Source organism: Pagrus pagrus (assembly GCF_965226575.1).
Source record: "Pagrus pagrus genome assembly, chromosome: 10".
NCBI classification, from domain to species: Eukaryota; Metazoa; Chordata; class Actinopteri; order Spariformes; family Sparidae; genus Pagrus; species Pagrus pagrus.
The window spans coordinates 16,483,786-16,503,141 of NC_140194.1; the positions used below are offsets into that span (position 1 = coordinate 16,483,786).

The 19,356-nt window shown below is 41.3% G+C and overlaps 1 protein-coding gene across 4 annotated transcripts in view; it reads left to right on the top strand.

Moving 5' to 3' along the window:
* Nucleotides 1-19,356, top strand: part of tead4 (TEA domain transcription factor 4) — a 43,931-nt gene that overhangs the window by 8,280 nt on the left and 16,295 nt on the right. For 2 of the 4 annotated variants that reach the window (XM_084363456.1, XM_084363457.1), the window contains exons 2-5: nucleotides 1,026-1,392; nucleotides 15,228-15,292; nucleotides 17,186-17,257; nucleotides 18,734-18,868. In XM_084363456.1, coding sequence (XP_084219582.1) covers nucleotides 1,386-1,392; nucleotides 15,228-15,292; nucleotides 17,186-17,257; nucleotides 18,734-18,868 — 279 coding nt within the window. In that variant the 5' untranslated portion in view covers nucleotides 1,026-1,385. Of the gene's footprint in view, nucleotides 1-1,025; nucleotides 1,393-15,227; nucleotides 15,293-17,185; nucleotides 17,258-18,733; nucleotides 18,869-19,356 lie in introns of those variants that run through there. The other 2 variants (XM_084363458.1, XM_084363459.1) reach the window with 2 other exon arrangements.

Genomic DNA, 19,356 nt, shown 5'->3' on the forward strand with positions numbered 1-19,356 from the left:
TATCAGTTTTGGTAGTATTGGGCACAAGTATTGAGAAATTACTAAGTTTAAGTGTTACTAATTACTAACTGGTGAGCACATATTTGTTGTTCGACTAAATGGATCAGTTAATCATTTAAGTCCATTAAGAATCAAAAATGCCAACATATCCTGGTCTATCTTTGGGTTTCAGACTGTTGCTCTTATTATAAAAAGGAATAAGAAGATGTTACCTTGGACTCTTGGAAACTCAATGGTTGATAAAGAAATATTTCATCATGAAAAAGGTTCTTAGTAGTTACCCTAAACTAGAGAGGGTGATTGTTGGTCTTAATTTCTACAAAATGGAGATATTTTGAGCTGAAATATTCACTTGATTAATCAATTAGTAAATATACAGCGAAATATGCAGGAAATATGTCTGATGTCCATTTTTTTTGCTGAGCAGAAGTGCTGAAAGTTCACTGGTTTCAGACTCTAAATTTTTAATATTCGCCAGTTTTCTTAGTGTTCTGTGATATTAAATTAAACATTTTTGCGAGTTTAGATCGATACTTGGACAAAACAGAACATCTGAAAGCTTCACCTTGGACTCACTGACTATTTCAGTATTCTGAGACATTTCAAACACTATACAATGAATCAATTAAATGAAAAAACAATCGACTGGTTAATCAATATTGAAAGTATTTCTGAGTAGCAGCCCTGGAAGTATTCTCCATCAACTGGGGCACAATGTGAAATTAACAGTCTGACCTTTGACGGTTCAGATTTTCTTTTCAGGTCACACAGAGTTCACTGAAGTGAGTGTGACATTGCTCATAATCAACTAGTTAACAGGTCTTCTCTTGTGAGGCTGTGAAAGTTTTAGTAACTGACTGCAGTTCAGAACACCAGTGGAGAAACTCAAAGCACAGTCTGAAAGGCTTAATAACCTTTTACTGAAATGTAATGTTATATTTGTTGGTTCCAGCTTCTTTAATGTGAGAAACTTCCTGCTTACACAACACCACGTCATTTTTATCGTCCTTTTCTTGCTTCCCCAGGACTAACCTGCTACATCCAGACCACCATCATCATCTTCATCGTCACATCTGTGGATATCATACCGGCAGGCCTGCTACCTACAGCTTCCTCCCTATCTCCTACCCTGAACTCCTCCAAACCCAGACCCACCACCCCCTGCTCCGTGGTCCCCTCTCCGTCGTCCCACCACGTCTGCGGAGTGGGTGCCGGCTCCCTCCCCCAGGGGTGGGAGTGAGGAGCTCGGAGACGGACTCGACAAACCCCTGGAGAATGACGCGGAGGGCGTGTGGAGCCCGGATATCGAACAGAGCTTCCAGGAGGCGCTGGCGATCTACCCACCCTGTGGCCGCAGGAAGATCATCCTCTCTGATGAGGGCAAGATGTACGGTACGCCCAGCTTTATCCTCATACTATCATGTACCTTTTTCCTCTTGAATGGTGTGATAAGATCAGCTTAGATGGTAAACCAGAGCAGCAAACAGACAAAAGGTGATACCTGAGAATATCATAGAATATTGGAAGTTAAAAGTAGGCTGCAGTCAAAAAACAAATGAATGGCAACATGCAAAACTGAGAAAAGCATACAATTTGTCATTTTGTTTTAAATATTAGAAAGCCTAGGCATTTATTTTTTCTGCAAATTTACTCGATTCACTCAGTTTTAAAGTTTTAAAATGGCTTTAAATTTGGTGAGGGGCACCAAATCACTTGTTTAGGACTCAAAATACAAATGTTAGGACTTGATTTTCTGGAATTTGATTCTTCAAGAACTTACACTGAATGAAATAGTGAACAAAAAGCTGTAGCGAAGTAAACGGAAAGAAAAAAGAGAAAAGCTCTGAGAGCTAATGACTGACTAGCACTAGCCTGGCCAGTTAGCTTGCCAGCTACAGCAGTTCAACAGCTAGCCCCGCTAGTAGTAACTATAGCACCAAGCTTCTGGCCTCAACTAAGTTGTGTGGACAAATGAATGTCACTTTGTGGCGGGACCAGAGCCATCATCTCTGATGCTGTGGAATTACATGCGGAAAATATTTTATCACAGTTTCATCTTTAGCTACAAAAAAGCTTGATCATGCCGAACAAGCAGTTTGAAGAGAAATATTAAGGTAAAATAGCCTTTTGTCACTAGTTTTAGAGCTGTGGAAATATGGCTCTGTAAAGCTGAAGATGTCCGTGTTATGTTTATTATAATATAAAAAATTTGTATAACACTTCTCTGAACAAGGTTAAAAAAAAAGAAGGAAGAAACACATAACAAAAATACGAAACCTGGTGATATATTGAATCTTCTTCTACAAAGGAAAGTTTTAAGAAGGGATTTATATGTTGTAGGTTGTCTAAACTAATAAAAAGGTTCAGCGCTTGAGATTTGACTGATATGTCAGTGACTGAGACGTTGATAAAGATTCAAGGTGAAATATTCAGTGTAGATGGACTTTAGTGAAGAAGAAGTTACAAGCTGTGAACCTCTCCTCACACAAACGCTACTGCTAAACCCACAGTGCGACACACATCTGCAGTATTGTGGGAAGCAAATAGACAAATAGACATTTGTTTCACATACTCTCCCCCACACACACCCATTCACCACCACTCCTCGTGTTCATGTTTCACATCACTCCTGTTTCCTGCACAGCTGTCAGCTCAACTTGGTCCCATCGAGTACAGTATGATGGCATAATGTGTCAGAAACAGGCGCACGCACTCTAATCACTCATTCTTCTGCACATGTGTACACAATATGGCTCTCACGCAGGCTCCAGTTTGTTCCTCTTCGATTAGAAAAGAAAAAAAATACATTGACAAGTTCAGAAAATGTCTCCAACTAAAAAATCTAATCAGAATTCGTATCGATCCTTTGTGATCCGCAGCGATGACAAATGAATGAAAAGTAAAACATTAAACATCAACACATCCAGTGAATCATTTGGGATAGACCTTTGTCCCATTATATTTCTGGCAGTGATAGTGGAGAGACCTTCACAGCGTTCCTGTTACCAAAATTAGCCCCAATTCGTTCACCCCAAACAGGTTCAGAGGAGCGGGGATAATACTCACTTCCTACCCAGAGCGCACTGCTTGTGTTTAAATTGCATGGATGCTAACTTTGTGTGTTGTTGCCTCAAATGATCTCAAGAGAAATTTTGCTGGGGTTTCCCGCGCTAACTGTAGCTTGACCACATTGTTCATGCTATTTGGCCACAGATCATTGATTCTCCTCGATGTTTTTGCCTCTCAGTCACTTTTAAGATAATGATTTGAGGTTTGGAGCAGCAGAATAACAACGCTGCAGGTCTCTCCTTATTGAATCTTTGGGTAATGTCATTGGCTAACAGGTGTTGGGAAGGTGAGGTGACATTCCTCTGCGACATCTTGATGAAAGATGTTTGGTAACAGATGGCTTTAGCGCCCTCCTGCCTGACTGTTTGATAGTGGATCTGGTGGGTGGAAAACAGGCGGATGGAGGTAGTGGCGCTATCAGACAGCCTCTGTCATCGCCTTGTCCTGTCACTGTGCCAGACAGCTCCTTTAACTGTTAGCTTTGCCTAGCCTAGCTTAGCCACCCATTGAGGTCATGGCCATCCTCTGATCAACACTTAAACCCTTATAAAGACTGTAATAATACTTGGAGGTGGGGGGGGGGGGGGGCAGGGGTGAGAGGGGCAGGTGGCTCATTCTGTGTCACGGGGATGGGGGGGCTGGATGGGTAAAGGTGGTGATGGTGGGGTTTTTGGCAAGGCAAGCACTGAGGTGCCCCTTCCTCCCTGTGGGGGTCAGGGGCAGGTGATGCGCGCCAGGGAGCGCGTTGGCCCGCAAGGAATGGCATGTGCACTCGGGAGCCCGGGGGTTCAAGGCAGCTCGGCTGTAACCCTAAACCAGAATAGACGTTTACCCTTTGAGCGCCTGGAGGGGAGGAGGACGGGTGGACAAATAAACACCAAGGTGGGCAGTGGTGTCTTGCATGGCCTCGGGGCCCGGCAAAACTCTCTCACACCTGTCCCCACTGTGTGTGTGTGTGTGTGTGTGTGTGTGTGTTTCAGAGTGAGAATGCTAGAGGTTGTGTCTCTGCTCTTACCACCTCTGCTTCCTGCTATTTCTGTGATTTACCTCCCTCATATCTCTTTGTCTCGACTCCCTGTCTCGCTTTGTTCTTAGTGAACAACCTTTTCTCGCTCCCGTCAGTCTGTCAGTTGGTCAGTCTGCCTTTCGGTTCACCTCCAGCTGCTCTCCGAGTTCAACCTGACAGCCTTGCGGTAAATCCGGATTTATGACTTGAGAAATGAGGCAAGACTAAGCCCGTGCGTGGCCCACTGTGCCCCTGTTGCCCCTAAACAGCCCGGCCAGCCTTTTTTCCCTTACAGCCCCTGCAGCTCCCCTGTCCTCCCCTTTTATCACCATCCCTCGGGTCACAACTGGCCAACAACTCGAGTCATTCAAGCAACCACAATCAATGCAAAGCCACTTTGAAGCTCTTTAGCGTTGTTAATGCTGTTAAAGCGCTGATGGGTGGTCTTAAATCAGGTAGCCAAATCAAATATCAGCTGAGAATATCTTTAATGGCATACATGAAATGGTGAAGTGATGACTTGATAGTTTTAGAAATGTCATTTAGTCTTCTTGCATGGGCTAAAAATGGATACTTAGCCAAAACAAACTAGCAAAATGTCGTCTGTTGGCTGAGAATGACATACCCTGAATTTTAGGTTGAATTCCCCTCTGAGGACTGAATGCCATTCTTCGCTAAACAATATGATATTGAGTCTCCGAGCAGAGAAACAGAAGGAATTTGCGCGTCTATCCATTGTAAATTCCTAAATTGAATGGAATGTTTTTTACCCCGTATTCCATGTACATTCACGACATTTTCTTCCCATAATGCTGTGCATAGCGCTGGCCCTCGCGCCCATTACTCAACAGACCTATTAGCTCGCTTATTAGGGACGGTGTCACGGATATTGTGGCGGTTATGTGCTCCAGCGGTAATTCGACATGCATCTGCCAAGGAAAACATTTCCTGCCTTGTGTGGCTCTCAGCAAGAGACGTGCCCTGTGGTCTGACCGAAGGCCTCATGCTGCAATAATGGAAAAACAGTCCCAAACTTGTAGTGCTGTGGAAACCAATGCGCTGACAGCTCTCGCTAGAGGAATGTGGCACTGGAAATATGATTATCTTCCCTCTTTATTTACTGCCATACAAGTGCCATGTTAATTTACGTGCCTGCTTTTGCAATTGCAATTGTTCTGTTTTATGATTTCTTTTGACTAATTTTTATTTGGCAGCATTAAATCTTGCATCACATCATGTTTAATGCAGCTGTTTGGTTTTGTCACACTTGATTTCCTGACATCTGTGAGAGGAGCACTTTTCTCACATTTTGATGGCTCCTACTTCCTGTGAAACATTGTTGTTTTTTTGTTTGTTTTGTTTTTTTTACTGTGTTAGTGTGCTGGATAAAGTCAACCAAGTTTCCCTCGGTAGTGGCATGTTATTCTGTCAGTTCAGAACAAAGACTACCCGCGCAATTAATCATGCTCCCACTAAGCTTCGCTTGTGCAACATGTCAGCCCATTGTGGGTTTTTGTCAGGCGATGCAAATATGTTTTCAACTCAAGTCTTTAAGAATGTGATGTAAAGGTCAGTGAGAAGTGACAGCGAGTCCGCACCCGGGTACAAACTTTCACAGTAAAGTGAGAGATTCACCAGATGATCTGACCTTGATCTGCTGACCTTTGAAGAAGCCTTTGAGGCCTGTGTTTTCAAGTGGTTTCCTTTTGTAACCTCAGTTCTCTGCTTGGAGATGTTTAGCAATACGGATGAGATTAATAAGAAGAAATGATTTTTCTCATATGGATGTACACTGAGCTGTTACTGTAGCGAAAACTAACGCAGTCCTGAAATAAATCCTCCGTTCATGGAGGTTAATAATGTTCAGATTTTGTTTAAACTGTTATGCAGAGTCTCCAGAATGATCATAAAGTTGAATAAGCTTCTCTCTAAAACTTTAAAACCTTCATGAAAGAATGATTAATTGCATAACTGTTGTGGTAGACTTCATTAGTTTAGGCTAGATGCACTTAATCAACTGACAACTGAGTCTGTATTCTGCATTAAATCACGTCAACTGTTGGCAGAGCTCTGTAATGTTTACACAATATGAAATATTCCAAACATGAGCCTTTTGCTGCACCATTCAGTCAAATTTAAATAGTCTCGATATGTTGTGCATAATTTTATACACTTTTACCCTAAACTGGCCTCACATATTTGTTATCTTTAGAAACTTACTCTATTAAATCTAGAAGACGAAACAGAGGTTAACAGAACATATGGCTGTCAGAGTCTGCAGCACTGTGTTTTAAAATACAAAAAAGTATGGTAAGCTTGCACTGAATATCCAGTCAGATGTATGTTGTGTGCGTTAACACGTTTAGCTTAGCAGCTACAGCGAAAGCTTTGTCCAAAAACGGGTGTAAATACATCTTTTTAAATCGATTCGTGATCTTTGGGGACCTGGATAACGCCGGAGACTTCTATGGAGCCATTTTTTGTTGTTGTTGTTGTTTCTTATATTTTAAAACAAGTCCCCATCTACTTCATTCATTGAGGAGCATGCTGCACTGTTGGTTTGCTGCGAAGCTCCAGAAATGTTTTGTGGACTTTTGTAAAAACATTGTACCCGACTTTCTATCAGCATTAGGGCGGGCACATAATGAGTAAACTTTCTTCCTCACCTCTCTGACTCTCTCCCATAAGTTATAGCAACAGGCAATTAAAGTCTATTAAATGAAACACTGTTACCTTGAATACATTTTGAATTTCTCTGGGTTTGACTTCTCCTGTATTAGCAGGAGTGATTTGTGTTACACTGCTGGGGGACACCCGAGCCTCCATGATGTGCTGTTTCTGATAGAGTGTTCTTGGGGTAGGGGTGGTCACATGAGCAGGAGGATGAACCTGAACCTCCAACCATTTAATCCTGACACTGAACTTGAGGCTCTCGTGGGATTTGATGCTCTCTGGGGGTTTTCGAGGAACGCTCCTCTGCTGAATATGAACTTGTGGAATCTAGACAGAGCTCCCTCCATGTCAGTCCCTCTCTTTCTGCCTGTACCTCTCTGTATCTCACAGTGTAACCAGTAGGAAATGTTGTGCACCGACAGCCATGTAACAGAGCTGTCACTGTCACTTTATCTCGACATCTCAGATCAGCAAGGTGGAAGGTAGAAGGATCCAAACAGGTCAGACATCTGTTGATGTGTCTGCATGATTAGTTTACGTTGAGCCTCGCGCAAACTGCCTCCTGCATAAATCTCCGTAATTGCAAAGACCCCGACGGCAGGTTGTGTAAATATAACATGACGTCTGTTAAATTTACTCCTCTGCTAGAAATACTATACTTTCTTAGAAATCAAGCACAAACCTCAGATGTGGCTCGGGCCGCACTGCAGCTGGTTACCAGATAATCAGAGGCCGACGCACAGAAATTAGTTAATAAGGGAAGAGGAGGAAGGGTAGTAACACTTTATTGTACGGATCCTTTATATGCTGATAATTTCCTAATAATTTAAACAGTTTCCTGGTAAGAAAGATGTAATTTGATATTACTTATAGGTGAAATATAGGCAAAGTTATGAGGCTGTGGTTACTTTAAGTAGTTTATTTCTGTGATGGAGCTGCTCCAATATATAATAATTATAATGACTTTATTATTGGAAGCATGTTGCTTTCCTGTAGACAAATTGCACATTTTTGTATCTTCAGCTGACCTAAAGTGCACTGACTAAGGCAATTAATTAAAATTAAATAATTGGACATTTACCCATTGAAAGGTCAGTTTTGGCCTTTGAATTCTGGCCATAGTCTACAAATTACACCTTTTAATATAAGAGTCAATGACCTAACAAGTAATATTTCAGTCAGCTATGGGGACTTGTTTTTTACAATGTCTTAATCTTAAAAAGCAACTTTTTGCTTGTTTCACGGGCAGAGTTTTGGATATTAAAAGCAATAAAAACCTTTCATTCATTCATTTTGTGATGAGGTTAACCATTTCTTTTATTTATCATTCCTGTTACAGATCATATAATTCACTCTCATTCACTGTGCCCTTATCCCTCATGAGAAGGGAATGAATGTCTTCATTGACTTTTTGTGGGAAAAAACTGCAGCCAGTTATCAATTTTTTTTAGATGATCAAATTATTGAGTTAACCAGGTCTGACTTATCCTGTTGTCGTACTTGACTCGTTGCTAGTACCGAGGCTTGACAGAGGACTTCTCAGAGCTCAGCGGGCTGCGTCCAGGCTCTATTGGAGGGGAAATGACACCCAGCCAAGACATTCCTGCAGCCTAAATGTGACCTTTGTTTTCCTGAGCAGACACAGTGGGGCATATGTGCTGCTGAGGGAAAACGTATGGCTGGCAGATGTGTCTTCAGAGAGGATGGCAGTTTGTGTAGGATTAAATGTACAGGCAAACACTGACCAAATTAAGTTATAATAACTTAAATTTACTTAAATTTGATGGAAGTTCAACAGGTTGTCATTTAACTTGTGCTAACTTTGAGGACAATGCTGTGCTGCAGTGATGACTGTATCATTCAAGGTGTAAATTGATTTTGAGTGAATATTTGAATACTTTAAGGCCTCATTTTTGAATAGCTAGGAATATGGTGATAAACTGATCCTATAGGAAACCCTATCACAGGAAGTAATTAGTTCCCCTACATATAGATGCTGATGTATGAATACAAATATAACTTTGATCCATTGGGGACCCAGTTAGGACCAGTCAGCATATACAGTAGGAATGTCAGGAATGTACTGGGCTGAGACGTAGACACTGAAGAAGAAGTGAGAGAGAGAGATCGGACCAGGCCAGTGATGACCGCAGCCCCATTGGGGAAAGGCAGATTTACAACCCAGGGGTCGACTTTGGAAGGTAAACTAAAGGCCGCCTTCACTCACCCCGTCCACCTCTCTCTGACCTCCAGCAACAAACCTGAGCAGGAGAGCCAGAAGGAAAACTGGTGCAAGAGTGTCTGTCAGGCCTGTAGGATCATCATGGCTCCAGGAAGCAAAACTTTAGTATGGTTTGATGACTGAAATTAAAGCAAATTCTTCATTCTAGAAATGAAAAGTGGTTTTCTTATGCAACAAAGTTAACACAGATGTGATTCAGAGATGTTTGCATGGCTGTTCTTGTTATACTTTCACAGATTTCGTATTATGTCAGTATGTTATTCATGAGCAGCAAGAATCACACAGCCCCTGAGCCAGATAAAAGAGTCCTTGTGGCAGCAGCACACGCCTTCATTGGCTAACACACTCCTTTAGTGGCTAATGTTAGCACAAAGCACGGAAGAAGATCACAAAGAATTGGTGCAGCCGGACCTTTCTCCAGCCCTGACACAATGCTGTGGCCATGCGAGACCAGAGTGACTGTAGACATTCACTTTTGAGTCAGATCAAAGAAAATTCAATTGCTGGTAGTGTGGAAACTATAAATATTACAGAAGCTAAAGCAGAGCATGAACATTTAGCCAGCATCGACAAGAAACAGAAATTATCCCCGTAAATTAGCAGATTATGTTTTGTGTCAAAACCCAGCAGTGTCCTCAGGACTCTTAAACACTTTAAAATCACTTTTCATGCTCTTAAGAAATTTCTCTAGAATCAAATTTCCCCCAGACAAGTGTGTGACTGCCAACCGTGTGATAAACAACATCAAACTGTGGAGCAGTGGGTGATGGTATAATGTTCCTACTGACTTTCCTGCAGCCTTGGCTGGCACAAGTCCTGGGTGCTACTCCTGTTGGATATCATGATCTCATCGCTGTGTGACTGAGTCGCCTCTCTGATCTCATGGGTGTGTTGGAGGGTATTTTTGATGGGGCCCTTCCCCAAGCACTAGCACTAGGAGTGGCAGGGCATCTGATACAAGGGCATGAAGCAAAGCCTCTATGACAGCCCATCAATGAAGCTGTTTAATGCTTACAATGCATGTGTGGCTAATTTTCAATGGGAATAAAAACAAAAAATACATTTGTTTCTTATTAATCCTTCGTGCAGGAAGAACTTTACAAGTAATTTCTGTGTATCTCACGCTTGTATTTGACTTGAATTACTGTGGTTTTCAGGTTGATCAAGTTTGACAACAGCTCTGACCCAGGAAAGGCTTACAAGTCCATAACAACACTTTTAAAAGTGGCAACCAAAGTGAAAAGATGGTCTGTTTTTTCTGAACTCATGAAAAGTTTCTATTCATCTGTGGAGACATGCTCACGCAACTGTGTCTGCTACTTTTTGAAAATCCCAATTGGAGTGGCTACACAATGTACATCTTACTGTACACTGACTGAAGTTTCCAAAAGATAAATTGCTAGGAGCAGAAAAAACTTGTAGCTGTAATGTGAGGAACTCGATACAGGCAACTTAATGTTCATTTGAGGTCAAGTACCGTGTGACAAAGCTCTCTGTTCGTCTTTTCAAAAGTTTGATTGCGAGGAAATGTGGAACACTTTCTTAATCCCTAAGGAATTAAAGAAATGTGCATTTAGGGGCTCGAACAATCGGCCGGCGAGTGCACCTCCCGATAGACGCTAAACGGTTGAGGAGTTACAGCTCTGAAAGGAAAATAAGATTGAGACGGAATGAATGCTGCGACTGGGGCTGATGTGTGTGCGTCAGTTTATGTCTGTGTCTATGTGTGCGACTGTGTGTATAAACTGGAGTAGACGGCATTTAAAAGAGGGGTTTAGTCCACAAAAGCCTCACACAAAGGCAGGTCTACAGCTGGGTAGTGTGTGTACATGTGTGTTTTAGTGTGTGTTGCAGGGGCCTGGAACTTCACAAAGACTCAGATCGACCACTTTTTTGCTAATGAAACTTGGCTGGTGACAAAATCCATTCTTTATTTTTGAAATGTTAAAATTCAGTTAGAATTCAGTTTTAGTTTGCTTTGTTTAATCAGGATTATCCACTCTCTTTCCATGAAGTGAGGATAATCCACTAGCTTTCCATGAAGTCCTGCGTGCCTACTGTATATAAAAAAATAAACAATAAGACAGTGAAAACATATCAAATCAAATCAAATTAAATTTTATTTGTATAGCCCAAATTCACAAATCACAGTTTGCCTCAGAGGGCTTTACAATCTGTACAGAGACGACACCCTCTGTCCTTCGACCCTCGAAACAATCAAACACTGAGTACAGCCTGTTGATCAACTGTACAACTAAAGCGAGACTGTCCTCCCAGTCTTTTCAGCAAGTGCCCCAAAAGGGCCTAATGTTTACAGTCAAGTGATGAAGTCCTTTAAGGGACATAGCAAATATGAAAGGACCAAGGAAGGAAGGGAGGAGTTCGCCTTGAAGGGATGGGTCAACATAAACCTTAGTCAAAATAGTGATTTCACAAAAAATGTAATCTTTCCCTGAACCTCGTCATTTTTGCGCCTGAACATACCCAAGTGCAGAGACCAATTTTGTCCTTTTGATGGGGGGGTCATTCTATTTTGCGTGGAGCAACAACGTAGTATATTGTTTCATTGAGGATTTATTGGTCCAGCTGATTCCACACAGTGGCACCATGATCCAGCCAACACATCCTCATTCCTGAATGACTGCATGCACAACTTTTCCCGACACAATGCGGGTTTACCGCCAACGTTTTGGTCACACTTATTCTCAGTTTAACCTTAGAATGACAGTCTGAGTCAACTGTTGTCTGGTTTACAACCTGTGTGACTGTGTGTGTTCCTTGCCCCGTCTGACGTCATGTAAAGTGTTGCTAAAAAGTACAATGAAACCAAGAATTGTAAATAAATGTCTAATAAGTTCTCTAACGATTATAAAGTCATCCCACATCATGCTGATCAGCCTCAGTGCTTACAGCAGTCACACATTTTCATTAGGAAATCCTCTTGTTTCTTTCGAGCCTTAAAAAAGTTGTACCCTACACTTTACAGAAGAGACTTCTACCGAAGTGTTGTCAGTTTGTGTACCCAGCAGGGAAATCTAAGTTGTTCTGTCGGGGCTTAGCAACACAACACACATGCTTTCATAAAGCATTAAGTAGAAACTCATGTCTGAGCAGACTGCGAGGACGGCTGGTTCACATGAGCACCAGACAGAAACGGTGTTTTGCATTCCGCGCAAAATCTGATCACTTTTATTGCCTGACAAAACCTCTGATGGAGGTTCAGCCAAGCTTCGGGTTTCCCCTTTTCACCATTTGGGGTCGCTTGATTGGCTGGTTTGTGGAGCGTTGTGAGGTCTGACCCGAGCGTCACTATGTAAAGGAAAATGTGAGGAGTTTGTACCAGGTTGTGTGTCGTGACTGATCTGTGTGTTAATTCACATGGAGATGTGGTGCCAAGGGAAAAATGGCCGTGTTTAAGAGGTGGTGCAAAGTCTAGCAAACTCTTATATGACTGTGTGTGTGTGCGCGCGCACTTGGTGAATGTGTGGCGTCCTGTGTGGGAGCGTGAGATATCTCCTTTGAGTACAAGTTTAGTGATTCACCCTGTAACTGATCTTGTGCGTGTTTGTCTTGTCTTTGCTTTTTTATTAGCAGCAGTTTGCAAATGTGCTAATGATTATTTTCATTTTTAATGAGGCTGATCTACACGTTTTCATGTTTTCGGGTTGTCCATCCATCTGTCCCATTCGCCTTCCGGGAATTTCTTCAAATTTGTGTCCACTATGACTCAGGGATAAACTGATTAGAATATGGTGGCTAAAGGTCAGAGGTCAAGGTCACTGTGACGTCATAAAACACATTTTTGACCATAACTTAAATATTCATACAATAGTTACTATACATTTTTACATACACGTGTCTAATAGGATTAATAATAATGATGACATTTAATATCCAAAAGGTCCGAGGTCAACTTCACTGTGACATTGTATTATTCTGCAAAAAAAGTTCTGGCCATTATTCAACACCACAGCTCTGGAGCAGCAACTTGATTGGTGCGTGGAGGCAAAAAATAGTGAGGCAGGAATTCTAGTTTGTCAGAAAATTTTTATTTTTTTCAGAGCACAATGTGACTTACTGAAAGAAAAGAACAGCCTAAAATCCAAAGATATTAAGTTGACAATGATATTGAACAACTTAATGCAGCAAATATTTATATTTGAGAACTTTCAACCAGCAAATGTGAAACAGTTCTGCTCAATAAATGACTTAAATGATTTAACAATTTAAAAAAATGTAACTAAATTGTTTCTAATGAACCTTTTGTCAATTAACCAGTCAATAATTGACAAAAGGTGTGTGTATTCCTTTTGTAAAAGCTTTTATGCTTGCATGGCAGTAATACAAAGCCCTACTAAGCCATTTAATCGTTTCTCGCCAAAAATGCAACCGCAATGAAAAGTCACACATCCTGTTACTGACTTGCTCTCCAAAAACCTTTCAGTTTATTTGTGCGTCCATGTCTATTTGTGTTTTTACAATCTTAGCCGTTAAACTAGCGGTTTAGTTTTTGAGAAGAGGGTGAAAGAAACCACATGACCGTTGCCCTCCGCTGTAACCGGAGACTCTGGATGGAAGGGGGGGAACAAGCCCAAGATTTACAGCATGCATAAAGGCATATTCCATAAACATTGACACACACACCAGCTGCCTGGCTGCCACACCAGACTGGGCCCCCTTTGGTCACTGGCCTGTGCCGTGTCTGTCCCGAGTCCGGTCGGAGGATCGCATGGCCGCAGCCTCCACCTGCTCTGCCAATGTGACCTGCCTGTCAGCAGTGGCAGACACACACTCGCTGTAGAGATTCGAGCTCAGTGTTCACTCAGGGGGTCACGCTGACACTGATGCAAGCTCTCAGACACAGATGTATATACTTAGTGATATACTTACGTTAGCAGTTTTCAGCGTTGACACACTTGACAGCTTCGACTGTTGCTTTGGACGCGCGTGTTTGCAAACTCTTATATATGTGCATGCATGCAGACTCTTCCAAATATGTGTACACACAGAGACATGAAGACAAACATAGATTAAGCGGTTAATTTAGTTTACACGGTGACTGCAGCAAACAAGTATTTGTATAAATCTATACACAGAAATATATGGTGCGTATACATTTCCTCATTCCTCCCCTGATACTGTGGTTTTACCAGGCATGCAGAGCAGGCTCACTGGTGATGATTGAATTGTTAGCCTCAGTAAACATTTTAATTCCTCCACAATTAGAACAAGCTCCTCATCATCTGCTTACTTTCAGTTCCAGTGCACCAAGATTTGGCTATGTTTTTTTTTTGTAACTGTACTGTAACAACACACGACGGGAGTAACCTTAACAACAAAATTAACTGTATCTGACTTTGGTTAACTGTGGGTGTTTCTGTGATTTTGTCTTTTTAACTTCCTCAGACTTTTGAAAGTTTCTGCAACTTTTGCTTTATAAATTGAGTAATTTTGAGTCTACAGCAGATTGAAAACAGTACACAAAAATGTTAACAAATGCCTTTCAAAGTAAGTAATTGAATATATCCATATTGTTAAATAAGAAGAAAACACACCATATATGTTCAAGAAAATGAAAGAAAAAAAAAACTAGACAATCTTCTGGAAAATTTGTTGTTTGCAATAGGTAACTGTTAACAAATGCATAATAAAGTATGCATTAATCAAAATAAAGCAAAAAAAACAAACAAACCCAAAACAAACAAAAACAACCCAATAAGGTAAATCAGTTAACTCAATAAATGTGTAATGCTTTTATAAACAATAAAATTAAACTCAAGGCCCTTATTAATGTTCTTAAGCAGTTTATGAACATTCAACAAGTTTCTTATGAGTGCTTATAAATGTCTCATGTAACAATACATTTGTTTATTCCGCTATTATTACCACTTATATAGTCTTATTCAGCACAATCAAGGGCCTTATTAGATATTAACTCCAAATTAAAGGGCAAAGTTGTCTTTACCCAATTATTTTTCCCTGTCACTTCTTATATAGCTTTTCCAGTAAGACAAGTGGGAGCTACATTATTGCATGATGTCATTATTTTTCTCCTTTAACCTCTCAATTTCTAACATATTAATGCTCTTTCAGGTTTCTCAAAATGTGAAGGAAAAATACAATTTAAAATGCAATGTGAGAAGGATGTTGAGCTTGAAGGTGGTTGAAATGTGGCTGGAAATGTATACTTTTTTTGTTTTTTCAAACTAAAGTTGTTGTTTTCCTGCTCCCTTACAGGACGAAACGAGTTGATTGCACGATACATCAAACTTCGCACAGGGAAGACGCGGACCAGGAAGCAGGTGAGTTATCTGCAAATGCCATTCGAAGCAGCCCCCTATTTTTGGAGCCCTACAGAAATCCCTCTCCTGCTGAGTGATGCCCCAACACCCAGGGTACCCCCCCCACCCGCCTTCTCACTCCCTCCTACGTGGAGGGCTGGAGATGACGATTGATTTAGGGCCAGAGCCCAATGCACAGATGCTATAGGATCATGTGTCGGTGTTGTTTCTTCACCACCTCATGGATCTGGTGCTTGTTAGACGGGGAAAGAAGCTGGGGAATATGGTGATCTGGATGGGAGACCGAGGCGGGATGGCCGAGGGATTTGGAACTCTATCCTCACAACGGTATCCGATATGGAAGGACTGATGTATGGGCAGTGATGGATGTGGAGAGAAAGGGTTCCTGCTAAGTCATCTGGCAGAGTCGATGTGGGAATGAAAAGAGATGAGTGGAGATGAGAGGAGAAGGTGGGGGGGGGGCTGTGAGGGATCGGAGATGGATGGTGGGACAGGTCAGAGGGATAGAGGGACACCTGCTGGTCCAACTGCAGTAAAGTGACCGACGGCTGTACAGAAAGTTAGACAATATTAGTGTTGTGGAGAAACAAATGGCTGTATTTATGATACATATTTAATCCAGACTGTAATATTAATCATGGTGGGGGCTACACAAGGTAAATACAAAAACACAGTGTTTCATAAATAAAACCAGTTCAGCAATATTTCATTTCCAAACAGTGTATAGAGGGGTGATGGAGCAGTCTTAACCGAAAAGAAACCAATTGATAACTATTTGTGTTTTGCACAACTATTTTCTATCAACAAATCGTTTTTGTGGGGGGTTGGGGTGGTGGTGGTGGTGGTGGTGATGCAGGTTAACATTGATACAGGTTAGCATTTGGGATGGTGATGCCAAGAGGCTTTCCAATCACCACTGGGGTTACAGCTACTGATTGTATTCACCATTAATCAATCGAACAAACTCTCCAACTTAATCGAACAGTCATTTGGTTCCGAAAATGAGAAAAATCACTGAAAAATGTTCATCACTGTATGTGTTGAGCCCCATTGATGAAAGAAACACTGTAAAAATACCACTCAGAAATAAGTACAAATAATAATAATTAAAAAAATAACAAGCTGTTTCTTGCTTGTTATCAGTCCAAAAAAAAAGTGTCCTATATTTCAATTAAATGCTACCTTTCTGGGCTATTATGTCATCTAATAAGTGTAATGAGATATTTTTACCATAAATTAGACAAATATGCTCGGTAAGATTTTGCAGTGAATTGCATTGGAGTTAAATAAATGCTCACACTTATAGTTAAAATCTGCTCATACTGTGTGTGGTCACTGAAGTCCAGGTGAGGGTAACCTAGGGTCAACATATTCACACTCACACCCTTAGCTAGTTTATTTTATTTATGTATCTCTTTGTATTAATCTAGATCCCCATTAGAGGCTATTCTTTCTGGTGTCCAATATAAATTAATTAACAGGACAAGGGAACGAAACAAATAAACTACAAAAAAATGTGATTTCACTACAACAAAACTACTAATGACATCAACAATGACAAGTACCCTCATTATGTCTGTAGATAAAGCTTGACAAGCACTGAAAAGCACAGTAAAATAGATTATATTTATCATAGAGTCAGATATTATGTATAAAAACCTATCCTGTAGTTTAGAGTCTCAAATTCACCTGCATGTTTTCAGAACATCTGGAGGTAATCCATATGAACTCACAGGGTTAAAGGGTTAAAATTCCCCATCTGGGCAGGTCAGGGTTGAACCCAGGAGATTCTCACTGTGAGACTTTGAGCACTAAGCCAACCCATTTTAGCTGGAAACATGTCACATGAATGCAATACTTAACTCTGCGTTGTGTCTGCTGTCTGTCTTTCAGGTATCTAGTCACATCCAGGTTCTAGCCCGACGGAAGGCCAGGGAGATCCAGGTGAAGCTGAAGGTACGCTACGTGAGTCAACACCTTTTTCTACATTCTATTAATGTTTTGGAAGATTTAACTAGTGTTGATTTGTTTGATACAGAAAGAAGGAGAGCTAAAGACATTTTGATTTAATCAAATCAATAAATGCAAATCCCCATGTGTCTGAATCCTACTGCACCGATTTTGTAAACAGCTTTTCTCTGGTGTCATCGGTAGAGTTAAGGGTGTGATTAGCATGTTGCTTTTTAAAGTTTTCATTTCATTACAGATTGAGTCATACAGGTTTTTAGATCGTAATCAGACCATGGTGCCTGCATTTAGCTCAGGTTATTATCATGATTTTAATGAAGTTGCGCAGCAGCAGACAGAAAGAGGGTGAAAACATTATTACCCTGTATTATTCCCTCTTATAATGAAGTTTCATATTTTGATAAACGTATTCCAACATCCATGACTGCCATGTATTCACATTCCATTAACACAAAAGGCACAAATGATTGGCTATTTTAATTGCACACTCTAATTGATGCTACTTTCAAATGGGATGCTGGCACATTTCGATGAAATGTGAACATATTCTCCTGAAGCCGGAGGCTTATATGATTATGAAGAAGATGAACCGAACCCAATCGTCAGAAAACAAATTAATCCCTGCATTATTCCTTCCAGGTATTACATTTGATAAGTACCCCAATAAAATGTTTTCCTGTGTGGTACGCTGAGAGCTTACACATCATTGTCCCCCCAATACTTTCTCAGTTTACATTTCTCATCCGCATTCACCCGCATACTCGCCGGCAACAGGACCCCCCTCCCTCAACCTCGGACGGCAGCCATGAGGGTTCAGCTGGCAGGGCCCGGCATCGGTCACAGGGTTGGCCCCTGTGACAGGCCTTTTTAAATACGTCTTTGGTGTAACTGAGATCCCTACCACATGTACCCCCCATATTTCAGCTATGCCCTTGTGTTAGCCAGTTCTGGGAAGAAGAATGCACCGTGTGGCCTTGCCCATTAGGGCTGGGCGGCAAGTGCTTGTAGTCCTCTGTGGTTTGGAAACTGCTGAAGGAGTGAATTCACAAACAAGAGGTGGATCGCTTTACAGTGCAGCACAGGAAATAAAGCTTTGAATCTATCTGGCTATTTGAAGCTCTTTTTGATTGCATTAGCATTTAACAATTTTTATACAATTTTTAGCATATTAACGTATCACCCTGTTGCCTGCCTTGACTTCCAGTATGACCTCCAACAGAAGCTGGTTGTCATCACGGGCTTGCCCCTGCCAAAGCAATAAACTTAACTCTTGACCCAAAGGCCCTTGACTGTAATATCAGCTTCTCTTCAGCTCTCTAGCTGGCAGGGGCTCACTGATGATGCAAGCTGGCCTCAGCCCTTCATTTCCCCTTTTAGGGCTCTGCTTGTGTAGTGAAGTAGGGCGCCGACTTAAATGGAGACTGATTAGTGCTCACCCTTTACGTAACTGTCTGTTTGTCTCCCTCTCTGTAGGACCAGGCTGCCAAAGACAAGGCCCTGCAGAGTATGGCCACCATGTCCTCAGCCCAGATCATCTCACCCACCGCTTTCCAGAACAAGATGGCTCTCCAGGGTCTGTCTAGACCGGCGTACCCCACTGCTGGTGGGGTGAGTTCCTGACCGGCTGAGCAGAGTCGACATTTTTCTATATATCTTTTACTTCATCTTAGAGTCTGGATTGTGGCTAACCACCAATTTTAACCATTAAAGTTGTGTTTACATGTGTTTACATTTATAAAGTCTTTGTGGCTCCAGAGGAAGCTGCATGTAATCTGATAAATCGGCACTTACATTACCCACAATGCAACTTACCCATTGAGTGACATCACTGGAGGCAGTTTATCAGATTACATGCAGCTTCCTCTGGAGCCATGTAAGGCTTTATACTACTTTTTTCACATTATGCAGTAATACTCCCAAAGACCTGTAAACACACTTTAATGTGAAACGATTGTGGAGTTACCCTTTAAGTACTAAAGTAGTAAAAAGATCAAGTTTTATCTTTTTTATCTTTAACATTTAAACTTTATCTTTTTACGGGAAACACCTATCAGCTCTGGGCTTCTATTTTTTTGCATGAATAATAATCACAACAC